An 18,199-nucleotide genomic window follows, 5' to 3' on the forward strand; every position below is an offset into this window, starting at 1 on the left:
GTGATGCTGTCCTCAAAAGTTATTTTGTCACCTTAACAGAAAGGTACATCTATTCAGTAAATATAAAATATTAAAACATATTCACTTTGGAAAGGACATAGCAAGGTAACAGACAAGAAAGGTACCTCATACTTGATTAGCATCTGTGCCAACATAAGTTCTTCCAATAAAATATTTTAAAATGTTAAACAACACAAACAAATAAATTCAGGAATACTAGCTGTGACAAATTCATCTCACTGCAATTATCTCTCCACTAGCCACCTCTAATTTTTCTTTTCCAATCATTCTTTAAACCTCACTTGTACTGCAAATTCTTCAGTGGGACTGCTCCACTAGAGTGACTGATGGCCTCCACAGGTGGAATCTCAGAGTATTGCTTTGATCCTTATTGTATGAACAGTTCCTATAGCAAGACATGTGAAATCATACTTTCTCCCTTTTTGGTATTCTATGAAAGTGTTTCCTGCATGCTATCACTCTGAGATCTTTGTTTGTTTGTTTGTTTGTTTTTCCTTCCTTCTTCCTCTTCCAGCCCCTTATGTATTAAAAGTAAGATTCTATCACAGGCCCCTTTTCTACTGGAAAATCCTATAGACTACTAGGTCTTCAAATATCACCCAAAATCCAGAAACTCCCAAATATTTACCTGTAAGCTAGATCACCCTTTTGGGCTTCTCAGATGGCTCAGAGTTAAAGAATCCACCTGCCAATACAGGAGACGTGGGTTCAATCCCTGGGTCAGGAAGATTCCCTGGAGGAGTAAATGGCAACCCACTCCAGTATTCTTGCCTGGAAATTCCATGGACAGAGGAGCCTGGTGGGCTGCAGTCCATGGGGTTGCAAAGAGTTGAACACGACGTAGCAACTGAGCATGCAGATCACTCTCTTGAGGTCTAATCTGGTGTATCTGGCTATTTACCAAACAGGTCCCTTTGAATGTGCCACAGATCTTCAAAGCACCTATTCCTTCATTTTTGTACCCTCCAATACTTAGCTGAGCACTTGGAGCATCACAGATGTGTGATAAATAAACGAATAAGTAAATTAGTTAATCAGCTAGATGTAGTCAGTCTAATAAAAGAGAATCTGAAATTATAAGTGCATTAATTTGACCTTACAGGGCTATTTTTTAACTGAAAAAGGTTACAGTGGTCATAGAGACATTAGGCAGGTTTCCAAAATCACTGTATGCTCACTTTTACTCTATTAGTACAAACCAGAAATGAAATCTGAAAAATAACCTATGGACAGTTTTCCAAAATCATTGTGTTCCGCTGATCTCCTAATCCTTCCTCCTGAGGAAGATTTAGCTACACTGCTTATCTATGCTAGTGAGTCATACAGGCTGTCAAAGATTTCAACATAATACAAAAAAAAAAAAAGTCATAGCCAAAGTTTGTTGTCAAATAGAAGGATAATGGATAGCAAAATGAATAGTAAACCCCACAGGGTGAAAACATCTCTTAATCTCTGTCACATATGAGAATTTCATTAATATAAATTAATAGTGACAGAGTATAGACAAATAGTACATGTGGTCCTCAAAAAGTTTCATTGCCTGCTATTTGGTACCAAGGCAATGCAATTAATGCAAATCAAACTATGAGTACAGTTTAACAGGACACTGTAGTACAATATATATCAATTTGTTGGAGACCACTAAATTGTCCCCCATTGTATATTTATTTTAAAGGTAACTGACAAAAAACAAGGCAACTATATTCAATATCCTGAGATAAACCATAAAGGAAAAGAATATGAAAAAAAAACATACACATATACACATGTGCACATACATATATGTCTGAATCACTTTGCTATACAGAGAAATATTAATTTATATATTATAAATCACTGCTGCTACTGCTACTGCTAAGTCACTTCAGTCGTGTCTGACTGTGCGACCCCATAGACGGCAGCCCACCAGGCTCCCCAGTCCCTGGGATTCTCCAGTCAAGAACACTGGAGTAGATTGCCATTTGCTTCTCCAATGCATGAAAGTGAAAAGTGAAAGTGAAGTCTCTCAGTCGTGTCCAACTCTTAGTGACCCCATGAACTGCAGCCTACCAGGCTCCTCCGCCCATGGGATTTTCCAGGCAAGAGTACTGGAGTGGGGTGCCATTGCCTTCTCTATGCTTCAATAAAAAAATAAAGATAGCTTCCACTCCTCCCCAGTTTCAGCTGAGCACTTGGTTCCTGAGCTGGAGTTTCTATTTCCCAGCATGTTAGGTGTGAACATGTGACTAAGTTCAAGTCAATAACATGGAGCAAAAATGGTACTTGCACTATCCAAGGAATCTTCAACCTAAAGACAAGTTGCTTGGGGACTTCCCTGGCAGCCTAGTGATTAAAATTTAGTGCTCCCAATATAGGGGGCACAGGTTCAATCCCCAATCAGGTATCAGGGAACCAAGATCCCACATGCTACACGGCATGGCCTTAAAAAAAATCCTAACAAACTACCTTCAAATTCCATTTTAAAAAAAATGGCAAGTTGCTTGCCCATTACACATTCTCCCCTTGGGAGGGAACAGTAACAACCTTGGACTCAAAAACAGAAGGGCAAAACTGATTGATTGTAAAGCAGCTGTCTGCCCACCTTGTGAAAAAGAAGTAAGTTTCCATCTTAGATGAAACACATTTTGGGATCTCACTGTCACACGACTTGGCCTATACCATAAGTAATAGAATAAATACTCTGTTCAAAAGATAATTCTTTCAAAATTAACAGACAAAGTAAAATATGGTACTAAACAACCAACTTCACATCTGCATATTTCTTGATTGATTGATACACTTTGTCGTCATTTTCCAAAGCACTTTGGCATCCATTCTCATTTAATCCTCACAATACCTTTAAGTCATGGTCACCATTTCAATTTAGAAGACTATGGCTCAGATTATGGTTAGATGATTTGTTTGGGGTCAAACAATGACAGACTTAAGACAATCACTCAGTCTAGTACATTTCTCATTGCCCTAGGCCAAAGTGAAGTGGGAGAATGTCCTTCCCTGTGGGCTAACTGCCCTCAAAGAAGATTCATTGCTGAAAGATGGAGACTAGAGGGGCAATGACTCCCCCAGTCCCTCACTTAGGGGGATCTGGAGAGATGCAGTCATAAACAAAGTCAGGAACAAACCTCCAAATTCATACTAATGGTACATGTTGTGTAAGTTTGACTTTGGTTTTGCTTTGATAAGGCCGAGGGCAGAAGTTAAATTAGGAGTCTCATATTTAGCACTCTAAGAAATGGAATGAATTCAAACACAATACATTTTAATTTTTATCACATTTGACAAAAGATGCTATTACAGATACCTAAATACTATCTGAGGAAAAGACATAAGAGTTATACTTGGTTTTAAGTGAAAAAGAGAAGTGTTGCTGCATTTCTAAGTTGCTTATTATTATTTTCATACTTATTGTTTTATAGCAGTTTGGGAGATAAGTATATATTGGTCAAATAAGGAACTCATTTAAATGGGAAAATAACTTACTTTTAATTTTTCTTTTTATTTTTTCCTGAAGTGGAAATGAAAAATAATTCAATCAATCCTAAAACTGTGCGAGTCAGTAACATATCATTTGTCAGCAAGGCAGTAGATTATATATATATACAGTTCAAGAAAAAATTGGTCACCATAAAAATATAAATGACATAGTTAACAGAGTCCTCATTTCAACCTTGATTCCTGTTTTGATGGAGAGACGCTGACAGAGCCTTACATAAGTGGAAAGCCTCAATGAGGTCACTAGCTACTGTAAGTAGAAGAGTTTGGCCACAGAAAGTTCAAGGACTATTCCAAATTCTAGTATCACATCAAAACACATCAGGAATTGACTGATGGATCCATTCCATTAATATACTGAACTTTTCACATTTCCTTCCACTTAGATCAGATCACAGAATACTACTGCATGATTACAGTGTGCCATAGCTCCCTGAGCCTACAACACTATTCAAAATCTGGCTAGTTATATTCTAATTTTATCTCCTATTATTCCCCCAAAGCTGTCCTGGGACTCGTGTTTCCAGGCTCCTCACTTTTCCTGAAAATATAATAAACTAGATATAAGCTCTCTGCGATTCCAGCACCTAGCACAGGACTGCAGAAAGGTAGATGCCAAGTTAAGTTTCACCAGTGTCATCCACAATTAGGCTTTTTAAGAGACCAGTATAGTAGCAGTAGTGTTAGTCATTCAGGCATGTCTGGCTGTTTGTGATCCCAAGGACTGTAGCCAACCAGGCTCCTCTGTCTACTGGAGTGGATAAGTTCCCTTATCCAGGGGATCTTGAATAAACTATCCTCCTCTGGACAGGTGAGTATAAGATGCCTATTGCATGTGGGGGAGGAGATACTGACAAGGACACAGATAACATTTTGAGCCACAATACAGACGTGAGGTCACCTGAGGAAGGAACAACACTGAAGATGAAAGGATCCCATAGTCAAAGGTTGGGAGAAGGAAAACAAGCCAATAAGTGAAGGAGAAGTCAGTGAGAGAGAAAGAGGGACGAATTTCCCAAAGTGTTTCAAAAAGAGAAGGTCAAATACAATCAAGGATCACTTAAGACAGGCCCCAAAGTTGACCTTGGCCTTTGCCAGTACGGAGCCCTCAGTGGTCTGATGGAAGCGGTTTTCATGGATCGGGCTCTCCAGAGTCCTTGCTGGGGAGAGTCAAGGAAAGTTTGATGCCAGGTTGGAGAAAAAGTGTGAACAGAGCTTTCTAGAAAATATCATGTGTCTTAAAGGTCAATGCTCCTGAGATAAAAATGGCAGATTCCAGGTCCCAGACCAAAGATTCTGGTTCTGTAAATCCGGGAGTCAGGAAGCCCCAGAGATCTAATTTTAACAGGAATAGAGAAGAAAATATTGTTAGTTTTCTGGGGGCACTTTTGGAGAACGTCGGCTACATGGAGGTTTCAGTCATTTTTGAGTGTCTAATGCATCAAACCCAACCAACCAATCACCAACAAGCAATCAACTAATTGAACCTTTTGCTGACCTACTCACAACACTTGTTCTATCTCTTGTTCTATCTCCATGAGTCAGGGTGTTGGGGTCAATTGACACTCCTACATTTTTAAAGAAAACTGGGAACACAAAGATGTTTGAGAAAACCAGTATATCATTCTATCCATGTTGGAGCCAGGAACTCTTCTAGGAAAGCTTGGGTTGCCTATCCTAGGAAGATGCCCTTGCCACACAAAAAAGCGGTAAAAATATTTTAAAATGTTTTTTGTTTTCATATTCATGCTTGGTAAGAGATAGTCTCTAAGAAACGGGCTACTTCCTACTGGGTGATAAGATGATGCATTTATGTATTAACACAGAAACCTTGTTTGGATTTTATTTTCTGAGCCTGAAAGCATTTGTGGATTCAAGGATTTGAGTACATTGCCTGTTAAACTGCATTTCTCACTTGTGGGCACTGTACATCAATCATGCTGGAAAAAAACATTCCTCCTGGAGCGAGAGGTTTCAAAGACTCCCTCTCTATTGCCTCTGGGTCCAGGTGGATGGTGTACAGAATCAGGTCTCATTGATGTCTATATTTTCATCATAAAAATATGATAAAATATTTTCATCATAAAAATATGATTTTCATCATAAAAAAAAAATGAAGGTAATGGACCCAAGCTTGAGTTTTTCTCACTCTCCTGTGGCTGGAGGCTATTGTTGTAAGTATTTAAACATTCAGACTTGTTTGAGTGAAAAGAAACACTAGCTCTCTCTTGTATTTCCTAAGACAAGAAAAGGCAGAACATCTGAATGACCACCATTGACCATGTTCTTCCTCTTACCCTTCAATCTGGTGTCCATATTATATCAAATGATGTATAATGGGAGACCACAGGTGCCCCCCTAACACACATCTTGGGAAATAAAGGATGGTGGTGCTGAAGAGATATGCCATCTCTCAACAACCTTCTCTAATATAATATTCTGCACGGCATACATGTGTGTGTGTGCACACACATATAGTATAAATCTGTATTATCAATGCAAAATAGGAAAGAGGGCTAAAAAGTTATGAAAAATTCTAGAACTCAAAAATTTTAATGTAATTGACAAAAGCTATAAGGGCACAGTCCAAAATAAGAACAAACAATCATGAATAGTTTCTGGCTGCACCAGAAAAACTCCAAGCTCGGATGGAACAGAAAAAGAATAGAAAGGGTTTCCTCCATAATAGTCTGTGTGATTTATTCAAATGAACTATTCTGTGGCCATCTCCCTTCTTGCACACACCAAAGGGAAGCAAGGAAGTTTGATCTCAGGATTGAAAAGAACTGTCCTCATAGAGACTAGACTGGCGGTTGCCAAGAGGGAGGGGGTAGGAGAGGGATGGACTGGGAGTTTGGGGTTAGTAGATACAAACTACTGTATATAGGATGGATAAACAATAAGGTCCCGCTGTATAGCACAGGGAACTATATTCAATATCCTGTAACAAGCCATAATGGAAAAGAATATGAAAAAGAATGTATAGTGGTGCTAGTGGTAAAGAACCCGCCTGCTAATGCAGGAAACGTAAGAGACTCAGGTTGGATCCCTGGGTCAGAAGATCCCCTAGAGGAGGGCACGACAAGCCACTCCAGTACTCTTGCTTAGAGAATCCCATGGACAGAGAGGCCTGATGGGCTGCAGTCCATAGGGTCACACAGAGTTAGATACAACTGGAGCGATTTAGTAGGCACATTTGCACATATGTATAACTGAGTCACTTTGTTGTACAGCAGTAATTAACACAACATTGTAAATCAAGTCTACTTCAGTTTTTAAGCAAAGAAAGAAAAAAGAATTGTCCTCTACTGAGGATTAATTTCATCCCTGGACAGACTGGGCCACAGTGTTAGGGTGGCATTTGAAGATTGGATTCGGTGTGGCTTGGGGGCCTAAGAAAGAAATAAAAAGGAGCTGGTATCCACTGGTGCCTCTGCAAGAGATACTAGTAGAACCCTGCCAGTCAGAGCTGTCAGCCTGCAAGACCTCAATGAATCATGGAGAGCTCTAGGTTGCTTCTTTAGCTGTGGCTATCTACGGAATGAAGCAGGGCAAAGACTAATAGAGTTTTGCCAAGAAAATGCACTGGTCATAGCAAACACCTTCTTCCAACAACACAAGAGAAGACTCTACACATAGACATCACCAGATGGTCAACACCAAAATCAGGTTGATTATATTCTTTGCAGCCAGAGATGGAGAAGCTCTATACAATCAACAAAAACAAGACCAAGAGCTGATTGTGGCTCAGATCATGAACTCCTTATTGCCAAATTCAGACTGAAATTGAAGAAAGTAGGGAAAACCACTAGACTATTCAGGTATGACCTAAATCAAATCCCTTATGATAATACAGTGGAAGTGAGAAATAGATTTAAGGACTAGATCTGATAGATAGAGTGCCTGATGAACTATGGATGGAGGTTTGTGACATTGTACAGGAGACAGGGATCAAGATCATCCCCATGGAAAAGAAATGCAAAAAAGCAAAATGGCTGTCTGGGGAGGCCTTACATATTGCTGTGAAAACAAGAGAAGCGAAAAGCAAAGGAGAAAAGGAAAGATATAAACATCTGAATGCAAAGTTCCAAAGAATAGCAAGAAAAGATAAGAAAGCCTTCTTCAGTGATCAATGCAAAGAAATAGAGGAAAACAACAGAATGGGAAAGACTAGAGATCTCTTCAAGAAAATTAGAGATACCAAAGGAAACTTTCATGCAAAGATGCGCTCGATAAAGGACAGAAATGGGATGGACCTAACAGAAGCAGAAGATATTAAGAAGAGGTGGCAGGAATACACAAAAGAACTGCACAAAAAAGATCTTCAGGACCAAGATAATCACGATGGTGTGATCACTGACCTAGAGCCAGACATCCTGGAATGTGAAGTCAAGTGGGCCTTAGGAAGCATCACTATGTACAAAGCTAGTGGAGGTGATCGAATTCCAGTTGAGCTATTCCAAATCCTGAAAGATGATGCTGTGAAAGTGCTGCACTCAATATGCCAGCAAATTTGGAAAACTCAGCAGTGGCCACAGGACTGGCAAAGGTCAGTGTTCATTCCAATCCCAAAGAAAGGCAATGCCAAAGAATGCTCAAACTACCACACAATTGCATTCATCTCACATGCTAGTAAAGTAATGCTCAAAATTTTCCAAGCCAGGCTTCAGCAATACATGAACTGTGAATTTCCAGATGTTCAAGCTGGTTTTAGAAAAGGTAGAAGAACCAGAGATCAAATTGCCAACATCCGCTGGATCATCAAAAAAGCAAGAGAGTTCCATAAAAACATCTATTTCTGCTTTACTGACTATGCCAAAGCCTTTGACTGTGTGGATCACAATAAACTGTGGAAAATTCTGAAAGAGATGGGAATACCAGACCACCTGACCTGCCTCTTGAGAAACCTATATGCAGGTCAGGAAGCAACAGTTAGAACTGGACATGGAACAACAGACTGGTTCCAAATAGGAAAAGGAGTACGTCAAGGCTGTATATTGTCACTCCGCTTATTCAACTTATATGCAGAGTACATCATGAGAAATGCTGGGCTGGAAGAAGCATAAGCTGGAATCAAGATTGCCAGGAGAAATATCAATAACCTCAGATATGCAGATGACACCACCCTTATGGCAGAAAGTGAAGAGGAACTAAAAAGCCTCTTGATGAAAGTGAAAGTGGAGAGTGAAAAAGTTGGCTTAAAGCTCAACATTCAAAAAACGAAGATCATGGCATCTGGTCTCATCACTTCATGGGAAATAGATGGGGAAACAGTGGAAACAGTGGCTGACTTTATTTTTGGGGGCTCCAAAATCACTGCAGATGGTGACTGCACCATGAAATTAAAAGACGCTTACTCCTTGGAAGGAAAGTTATGAACAACCTAGATAGCATGTTCAAAAGCAGAGACATTACTTTACCAACAAAGGTCCGTCTAGTCAAGGCTATGGTTTTTCCAGTGGTCATGTATGGATGTGAGAGTTGGACTGTGAAGAAGGCTGAGCGCTGAAGAATTGATGCTTTTGAACTGTGGTGTTGGAGAAGACTCTTAAGAGTCCCTTGGACTAGAAGGAGATCCAACCAGTCCATTCTGAAGGAGATCAGCCCTGGGATTTCTTTGGAAGGAATGATAGTAATGCTGAAACTCCAGTTCTTTGGCCACCTCATGCGAAGAGTTGACTCATTGGAAAAGACTTTGATGCTGAAACTGATTGGGGGCAGGAGGAGAAGGGGACGACAGAGGATGAGATGGCTGGATGGCATCACTGACTTGATGGACGTGAGTCTGAGTGAACTCTGGGAGCTGGTGATGGACAGGGAGGCCTGGCGTGCTGCGATTCATGGGGTTGCAAAGAGTTGGACATGAGTGAGCAACTGAACTGAACTGATCGATGGTAGACCCTTGAACTTGTCCAACATCCTCCAGGAAGAGGCCAACTCTACAGACGGAAACTTAGCTCCTTGAAGGCCAGTTCAATGGTATTTCAATATGGTTCCCTAAGCCAGGATCAGTATTGATATAATAGGCATTAAGGCAAAGCAGGACATGTCTGGCTGCCACTCTTCATTTTCAGATCTTTAAATATGACCAGGAAAATATCAGCTGGGTACTAAACAGTAGGAGGTTGAAAGTGAGGACTCCCTTCTGCCAATGGATCCCTGCCTCCTGAAGACAAACACACTGCATCCAGGGGCTGTCTATATTTTCATGAGGCAGCCCCTCTTTCTAGTTTGCAACTCTGCCAAGGCAGAAAAAGGGCACAGTGGGGGACTTCCATCGTGGTCCAGTGGTTAAGAATCTGTCTTGCAATGCAGGGGAATGGGTTCCATCCCTAGTCAAGGAACTAAGATCCCACAGGCTGCAGAGCAAGTAAGCAGGTAAGTTGCAGCTACTGAAGCCTGTATGCTCTGGAGCCTGCATGATGCAACTGCTGAGCCCACATGCAGCTAGAGACTCCATGTGCTGCAGTGAAAGATCCCAAGAGCTGGAAGACCCAACACAGCCAAATAAAGAAAAACAAATATTTTTTTAAAAGAGAAAGGGCACAGTGGGAAAACATGCCCTCCTCTGAAATGACAGAACAATTTTCTTCTTCAACTTTGCCTCCAGAGACCCTGAGCTTCCAGCCTAGTGGATTCTTTAATACCAGTTTCCCCCAGAATCAGGCCCATGGCATGACTGCCAATCATTAGGAAGATTTTAGCATAGTGTTGGAAGATGCAGAGAAAGGAATTAGGAAGTAGAAGATAAAAATAAAAATAAATAAAACCCAATAACAATTCAGTAGTGAACTTTCCATTTTTCTCAAAGTGAAAGTCACTCAGTTGTGACTGACTTTTTGCGACCCCATGGACTATACAGTCATGGAATTCTCCAGGCCAGAATACTGGAGTGGGTAACCTTTCCCTTCTCCGGGGGATCTTCCCAACCCAGGGATGGAGCCCAGGTCTCCCTCATTGCAGGCAGCTTCTGTACCAGCTGAGCCACCAGAGAAGCCCTTTCTCAAAGAGACTGGATTAAATACCATTGTTTCCACTCTCAATGCTACAGTGTGATATATAGGAAGAAATTTGAGTTTATTCTCCAAAGTGCCCCAAATGTCTTATAGTATAACATGACTACCACTCTGGTTAAAACATACTCTTATTAGAGGTAATTAGAGGGCTGATACAGCTGAAGGAAATGGCACTGTCTCTTGTTGAAAAGGTAATTAGAAAACCATTTTGTCCTGACAATGGCAACTCTCTCTGATTCAGGAAAAAAGAAATTTCTTTCTCTTGAAGGGCAAGGAAAATCAAGTAGATGTTAGAATGTGGTTATAGGAGTCTTGAATGCTTTCATTGGCAAATCTAAAGAGAAATGTTGTAACACACAGCACCTCTTAATTTAGAGAGAGACTTTGTACCCAGGGTCACCATTTCTCGGCACCCATTCATCACTGGAAGTGAAGCAGGATCAGAACACAGCATCTCATAACTTCACATCACCTGAGCCCTGCTTACATTCATTCTCCTCTCAGCTCTGCCAGGTCTGACCAAAATGGTCCTTTAGCTTTAGCTGAATACCTATTATGGGGCTTCCCAGGTAGCAGTAGTGGTAAAGAGCCTGCCTACTAATACAGGAGACATAAGAGACACAGGTTCAATCCCCTGGAGGAGCGCATGGCAACCCATTCAATAGTGGTAAAGAGCCTGCCTACTAATGCAGGAGACATAAGAGACACAGGTTCAATCCCCTGGAGGAGCACATGGCAACCCATTCCAGTATTCTTGCCTGGAGATTCCCATGGACAGAGAAACCTGGTGGGCTACAGTCCACAGGGCCACAAAGAGCCAGACACAACTGAAGCAACTTAGCACACAGCACAAATACCTGTAGTACTTCACAAAAGTACATTCTTCTTAAAATTAGGATCTAATTCAGCTTTTATTCCTGTGTGGTCTCCTGCCAGCAGTAGCTTCACCTGCAAACTTGGTAGAAATGCAGATTCTCGGGTCTTTCCTGAAACCAACTGAAGCAGAACCTTTATAGGCAGGGCCCACCAATCTGTTTTTACCAAGACCCCCAGGTGTTTATGATCTCACTTTACTTTGAGAACCATCCTCAATAAATGGTTAATAAGTTAATCAGCCCCTCCTTATTACATTCATTACCCACATGTGTCCCACCCCTAGAATTTTCAAAAGTGACTAATCTCAAAAGTCCATAATTAGTTTGAGTTGCTCTCAGCATTGAGTAAAGATTCTAAGTTTTTTCTTTTCTTTTTTTTTTAAATCTCATTTTGAGGGTAGGGGACTAGAGAATCATTAAGGGACTTGCTTCATCGCATCTGGTGAAAACTCCATTTAAAATAGTGCAAAATAGCTGTGCTGCTGTGAAGCCAGTTTTCATACTAATGATGAAGGTGCCATTTAAAAAAATCAGCATGGGGTCAGTAACCATGATAAGTAAAATGGTAGGAGGTACACCTGTGCTGTTCCTCTAATTTGTTTTTTTTAAGTATTTCCTCTGAAAGCCTTAAGTAGCCAAGACCATTCAGTGAACAGACTGGGCAACATTTGAGACTTGAAGAGTCATGAGCTCTTTGTACCAGGACAATCACCCAAGACAAGAACTCCATTAAAAAAATACATATCTGGGCTTGAGACACAGACAGGTCACTTACCAGTGGATAGTAATTTAGCTATCCTAATCCTTATTTTTGATGAAAATAAACCATATTTAGACAAGGCAGATGTGTTAAGTCAGTTTAGAAAGGCAATTTACCATGATGAGGTTGTTAATGAGTCAAAAAGAACATCAGGAAATTTATGCAAATATTTTTGAGAATTTGTTCTGAGTATGCAAATGCCACATAATTAGTTATCCTGCTTTTCATGGAAAATTAAATTTGCTATAATAACGAATCACAGTCAAGAATAAGACTAGTTAACATGAGAGGGACCCTCATTTTTATGACTGAAAGGCTGCAAATTGAGAGTAAACTGCAGGTGAATCTCATTGCAGTCTCCAGTACTGTTATTCACTCAGTTCAAACAAAACCAACTGGAGTGAGAGGTGGGAGGATTCGGCAGACTCTAGCACCACTTGTCTGGATGCAAGAATCAAAAGCATTGGAAGCAATGTGTCTTTTAGCCTCTAATTATTTTGGAAGGACTCAGCACTATCATTTAATAATATCAGAAAAACAAAACCAAACTTCTATTTTGGAATCTCTCTAAAATCTTAGTACTGCTCCATTCCTTCCTGCCCTAGGCTGATAGGCTGGAGAGAATTTAGCCTTCTAGCATATTGATTCTCCCTTCTTTACTCTATAAACACTCGCACTAACAAGAGGGCTCTGGACCTCCTTTTGTTGGACAGGTTCTTGTCTTATGACTTTGCTGGAAAATCTCGAAATTAGGCTTTAAGTGCCTCCTGGCCTGGCACTAGTGGTAAAGATCTCACCTGTCAATGCAGGAGACATAAGAGATGTGGGTTCAATCTCTGAGTTGGGAAAATCTCCTGGAGAAGGGCATGGCAACGCACTCCAGTATTCTTGCCTAGAGAATCCCATGGACAGAGGAGCCCAGTGCACCACAGTCCATAGGGTTGCAAAGAGTCAGACATGATTGAAGTGACTTAACACATGCACATACACACACACACACACACACATACACCTTCTGGGCACTTGAGTTATAGGTCATCTTCATTTGCATAGGACTGAGGCTTCTCAGGGTATGAGACTTTCAGGGCTAACACCAGGGAAGTCTTGGACAAACTGGGTCAAGGTGGTCACTCTACCATAATCACAACTCTTAACTCTCAGCCTCTTTGCCCATTCTATAACCAAGCAGGACCCTCAGGGGTCTTCCCAGGACACACCTTCTTCTAGGTCCTCCACCTGCCTCTTATTCGTAGAAAAACTTTAGCCTCCTAGGCTTTCTCTGAGTTCCAAAGTGTAAATTTAACCAAAGAGTGAGAAAATGCTGAAAGAAAGGAAAACAGTCAAGCAAGACAAAATATAATAGTTTAGCCATTAAACAAAGTCAAGGACCTTTAGTTCCTCTTCAAGGGCTGTAGATAATATTCTGAGCCATATCCTTTGAGCTGTTTTGTGGACACGGAAACCCCTACCAGGTGGAAGAAGTTAATTGTGTGTTGCCCATAAGCATGTAGCCTCCAGACCTGCTGGAACCAGAAGGTTGATGATGTTGACTCCTGGTTACCTCATCATCAACCAATCAGAAGAACGTCCATGAGCTGATCACACGCACTGCAACCCTTTCCCTCATCCTGTCTTTAAAACCTTTTCTCTGAAAGCCTTTCAGAGTTCAGGACTTTTGAGCACCATCCACCTGGACGCCTTGCTTTGGCATCCTGCAATAAACACTGCACTTTCCTTCACCACAACCTTCTGTCAGTAGACTGGCATTACTGTGAATGGGCAAAGGAGCCCAAGTTTGACTTGGTAACAGTTTCTCACTACTGGGCTTCAGTTTTTCTAAAAAATGCTCTAAGTTCCTTTCTGGAAATGGATTCATCCCTAAACTTTATTGCAACTGACCTGACTTAACTCTAGGGGGTGCTTTTGCTCATCCACCATCTACTAAAGAGGTGGACAGTGATGAGTCCAATCACTGTCCCAGGTCTTGCATTATCCCACGTGGACTGCTCTGGAATCAAAGGCTTGTTCTCTTACAGGGAACTCACTCTCAGAGGGCCCATGCCCTCAACATCACCCCCAGGTTAAAGCCCCCAAGATAGATCAGTTTGCATCACAGCCATGCCTCCACCCTAGACCCTGTGTGTGACATCTATTACTACTCAGGACACTTCAGTGGGGCCAGCCCTTCAACCAGTCTGGACTCAGTTATATTCTCGGTTTCTAGTTAGTCCACACTGGATTATTATTGATATCTCAGTTTTACTTCTTAAAATATACTTTTCTGTCTCATACTAGAAGTGAATACTGTACTTCTTGAACATTCATGTTGTCTTTCCTCAAAAGGATCACAAAGCACTGGACATAATACTGTTGCTCTGTTTAATATAGTGCTTTACTATATTAGTATTGGGTTATACTTCATTTTAACCCAATACTCAGTCCTTGGGGTCACTAGTCGGGACACTACTGAGCAACTTCACTTTCACTTTTCACTTTCATGCATTGGAGAAGGAAATGGCAACCCACTCCAGTGTTCTTGCCTAGAGAATCCCAGGGACGGGGGAGCCTGGGGGGCTGCCGTCTATGGGGTCGCACAGAGTCGGACACGACTGAAGTGACTTAGCAGCAGCAGCATACTTCATTTTATTGTTCTTCACTTTATTGTGCTTTGCAGAGACATTTTTTACAAATTGAAGGTTTATGGCAACCCTGCCTCGAGCTAGTCTACTGGCACCATTTTTCCAACAACATTTGCTCATTTCATGTCCTTGTGTCACATTTTGGTAATTCCTGCACTATTTCAAACTATTTCATTGTTATCATTTTATTTGTTATGGTGATCTCCAATCATGATCTTTGATGTTACATCAGGACCCACTGAAGGTTCAAATCATAGTTAGCATTTTTTTAGTTTTTTTTTTTACTTTATTTTATAAATAAAGTATTTTTTAATTAAAGGATGAACATTTTTTAACATAATGCTACTGTACACAAAATAGGCTACCATATAGTGTAGACATAACTTTTATATGCACATTGAAACCAAAAAATTCTTATGACTTGCTCTATTGCAATATCTGCTTTATTGCAGTGATCTGGAACTGAGCCCACAGTATCTCCAAGGCTGGCTTGTATAATGAGAGAAACAGATTTTTAGTAGCATGTTTTTGGCTGAAAGTAGAAGCCAAAGCTCTACTAAATTTAGAAAGAAACTCCAGAATTTGAAAGCTGCAGCCATTCCTTAGATTTGATAAAAGATGGACATGGTAGAGATAATTTGTAAAAACAAAAGGGGGAAATGAATGATAAAAGGGCTTTGCCTGGCCGCTGACACATGGAGACATCCAGCTTCCTATTGAGCCTGGCTGTTAAAAAGCACTTGACTTTTTTGGTTTCAAGAGCTTGCTATCTACCTCCTTGCTACACCCCAAGCTTGAAATGAAATAGTCCCTATCCACATACAATGTGTTTGACTCTTTTATCCTCTATTCCACTTCACCTAAAAAAAAAAAAAAAAAGGACAATACCCAGATTAAGCCCAACTCCAGAGCAATAGTTATTTAATTCACTCCAATTTAGGCTAAAAGCCTTCTCAACTTTAACTATGCCTTGTCTTAGCTTGCTTTTAAACTTAATTAGCTAAATCTTAAATTGTGCCTGTGCATTTACTTTACCCAAAAGTATGTTTCTGTAAGAATTGTATGTAGACCTAATTTTCATACACTGAATCATTTTATAAAGTGAGTATCATCCCTCAGTTCATCACGTTTGTAAAGTGTATTTTATATATACTAGAGTTGCTTAGCAGAAAATCAGTAGATTTGATTAAACATATATATTAAAATATCAGTAGTTAAATCAGTAAATATTTTAGTACTCACTATGCAAATTCTGTTCTGCTACAGACAAGACCATTAGCCTCTGAGAATGTAACATTGCATAGATGTAGGAAAGTTACACACACTTAATCATATGGACATATTTTACATAAAAAGGGTACCATTCTAACTATGATTGAGATCCAGCAGCATGTAAGATCAAGGCTTGTGGGAGCATGCAGGAAAATAATTTATGTATAAAAATCATATTTTACATAATTCCTTATATTTAATACAGTGTCATACAATTTGTTACTGTCCATTCAAAATATCCTTCTAAAAACTGCATATCAGAATCTTCCCTGGATCAGATGAAGGATACCTACAACCCATATAGACTCTGATACCTCTGCTTCTCTGCAGCCTTACTTTTAAGAGGGTGGGGCCAGATCAGTAGTTGGCAAACTTCACAAGGCATCAGAATCAACTGGAGAGCTTGTTAAAACAAAGATGGCAGGAGCAAGACCTGAGAATCTGTATTTCTAATAAGTTCCCAGGTGATGCTGATGCTGCTGGGCTCAGAACACAGTTGGAGAACCACTGAACTATATCTCAGATCAAGGCGCTAAGGCTGCTACAGGTTTACTTTTTTGTTGTTGTTATTTTTTATTATTATTATTATATTACTTTACAATATCGTATTGGTTTTGCCATACATCAACATGCATCCACCACGGGTGTACACGTGTTCCTCATCCTGAACCCCGCTCCCACCTTACATAGGAAGGGGCCTATAGATCTCGAGAAATATAAGCCGGACCAAGAAACTATCCAAAAATGAACTGACCCCACACTGCCCACAACAACAACAGAGAAAGTCCTAGATATATTTTTACTATTTTTACGATGCTGCAGTTTTGAGTATGAAAAAACTTAATTAACGGTCTTACATCTGGACCAGCTGACAGTTACGTCTTCATATGTCCAACATCATCCATCCACTAATTCAAAAACATTTGTTGAATGTTTATTACCAGTATGTTTTCCATTTGTCCCCAGTTTGGATAAAAGTAGGGAAGATGATTTAGTAAATAGATAATAAAACACAGGGACTTCTCTGGTAGTCCAGTGGTTAAGATCTGCCTCCCAATGCAGGAAACGAGGATTCCATCACTGTCTGGGGAACTAAGATCCTGCCTCAGACAGTAAAGAATCTGCCTGCAATGCAGGAAACCTGGGTTTGATCCCTGGGTCAGGAAGATCCCCTGGGGAAGGAAATGACAACCCACTCCAGTGTTGAATTCCATGGACAGAAGAGCCTGATGGGATACAGTCCAAAGGTTCCCAGAGAATCAGACATGACTGAGTGACTAACACTTCCCTGGCAGTCCAGTGGTTAAGGGGTCCTGGATCCCTTCCAAAGTAGGGAATGGGTGTTCTATCCTTGGCCAGAGAACAAAGATACCACAATCTGCGGGGCAAGGGCAACTAAGCCTCCATACCACAGTGAAGGACCCCGCACTATAACCGCAGGCATCTCTCTCCTATTTCAGCATTTTTGAGTTTCCTCCCTGTCCTTCTCTGGAGAAGCTTAGGAAAGCAAAGACCACATGGAGACCAGGCTGAGAAAGGGAGAATTGGGGTTAAAGAGAAGGGAGGACGATTACATGCAAAGTGTATAATTGACTCCTAACACAGTGCATTACCTGATGGAGACCAAAATCCCTTGTCTGCACAGTGTGAATCAGCTCTCATTAGTGCCAACTGTGCCACTAATGAGGGCATGCATTTCCTGAAATTCACCTCACTTCCTGGCATACACTTCAGGGAGTGCAGGGTTGGCAGCAAAATAAATGAGCAGCCTTAGCACAATTGTCTGGGAAATCTGACAGGGAGGTAAATTCAATATAATTACTGTCCCAGCCTGAAGCACATTTTTATGGGACTAAGGTTCTATAGACACATGTTTAGAAATAATCATAAAAACAGTAACAACAACAAACATGCCCAATACTTTTCTCTAAGACAGAAACCAGTCAACCTCAGCTCCTCACTGTGATGACAGTTGGTCCTATCCAGGACCTGGCATCAACAATTTGAAATGATGCCCAAAGAAACTCCCAGAGATTTTTCTGAAAGTGGCACTAAATCACCCTCACTGTGTGAGATAGATCCTGAGCTCCAGACAGAAGTCTTCATTTACAGATTTGGCTTCTA

General features: G+C 40.7%; 1 protein-coding gene across 7 annotated transcripts in view; it reads right to left on the reverse strand.

Annotated features, from left to right (window-relative positions):
• NCKAP5 (NCK associated protein 5) overlaps nt 1-18,199 on the reverse strand; it is a 1,217,724-nt gene that overhangs the window by 778,907 nt on the left and 420,618 nt on the right. The window contains exon 1 of one of the 7 annotated variants that reach the window (XM_086350111.1): nt 11,387-11,541. The exons of the other annotated variants lie outside the window; for them this stretch is intronic. Within the exon in view, the coding sequence (XP_086206237.1) occupies nt 11,387-11,410 (24 nt within the window). The 5' untranslated portion in view covers nt 11,411-11,541. Of the gene's footprint in view, nt 1-11,386; nt 11,542-18,199 lie in introns of those variants that run through there. 7 annotated transcript variants of the gene reach the window in all.

This window comes from Bos grunniens, chromosome 2 (assembly GCF_055505025.1).
Source record: "Bos grunniens cultivar Pamir isolate PY7600 chromosome 2, Bosgru_T2T1.0, whole genome shotgun sequence".
Lineage (NCBI taxonomy): Eukaryota > Metazoa > Chordata > Mammalia > Artiodactyla > Bovidae > Bos > Bos grunniens.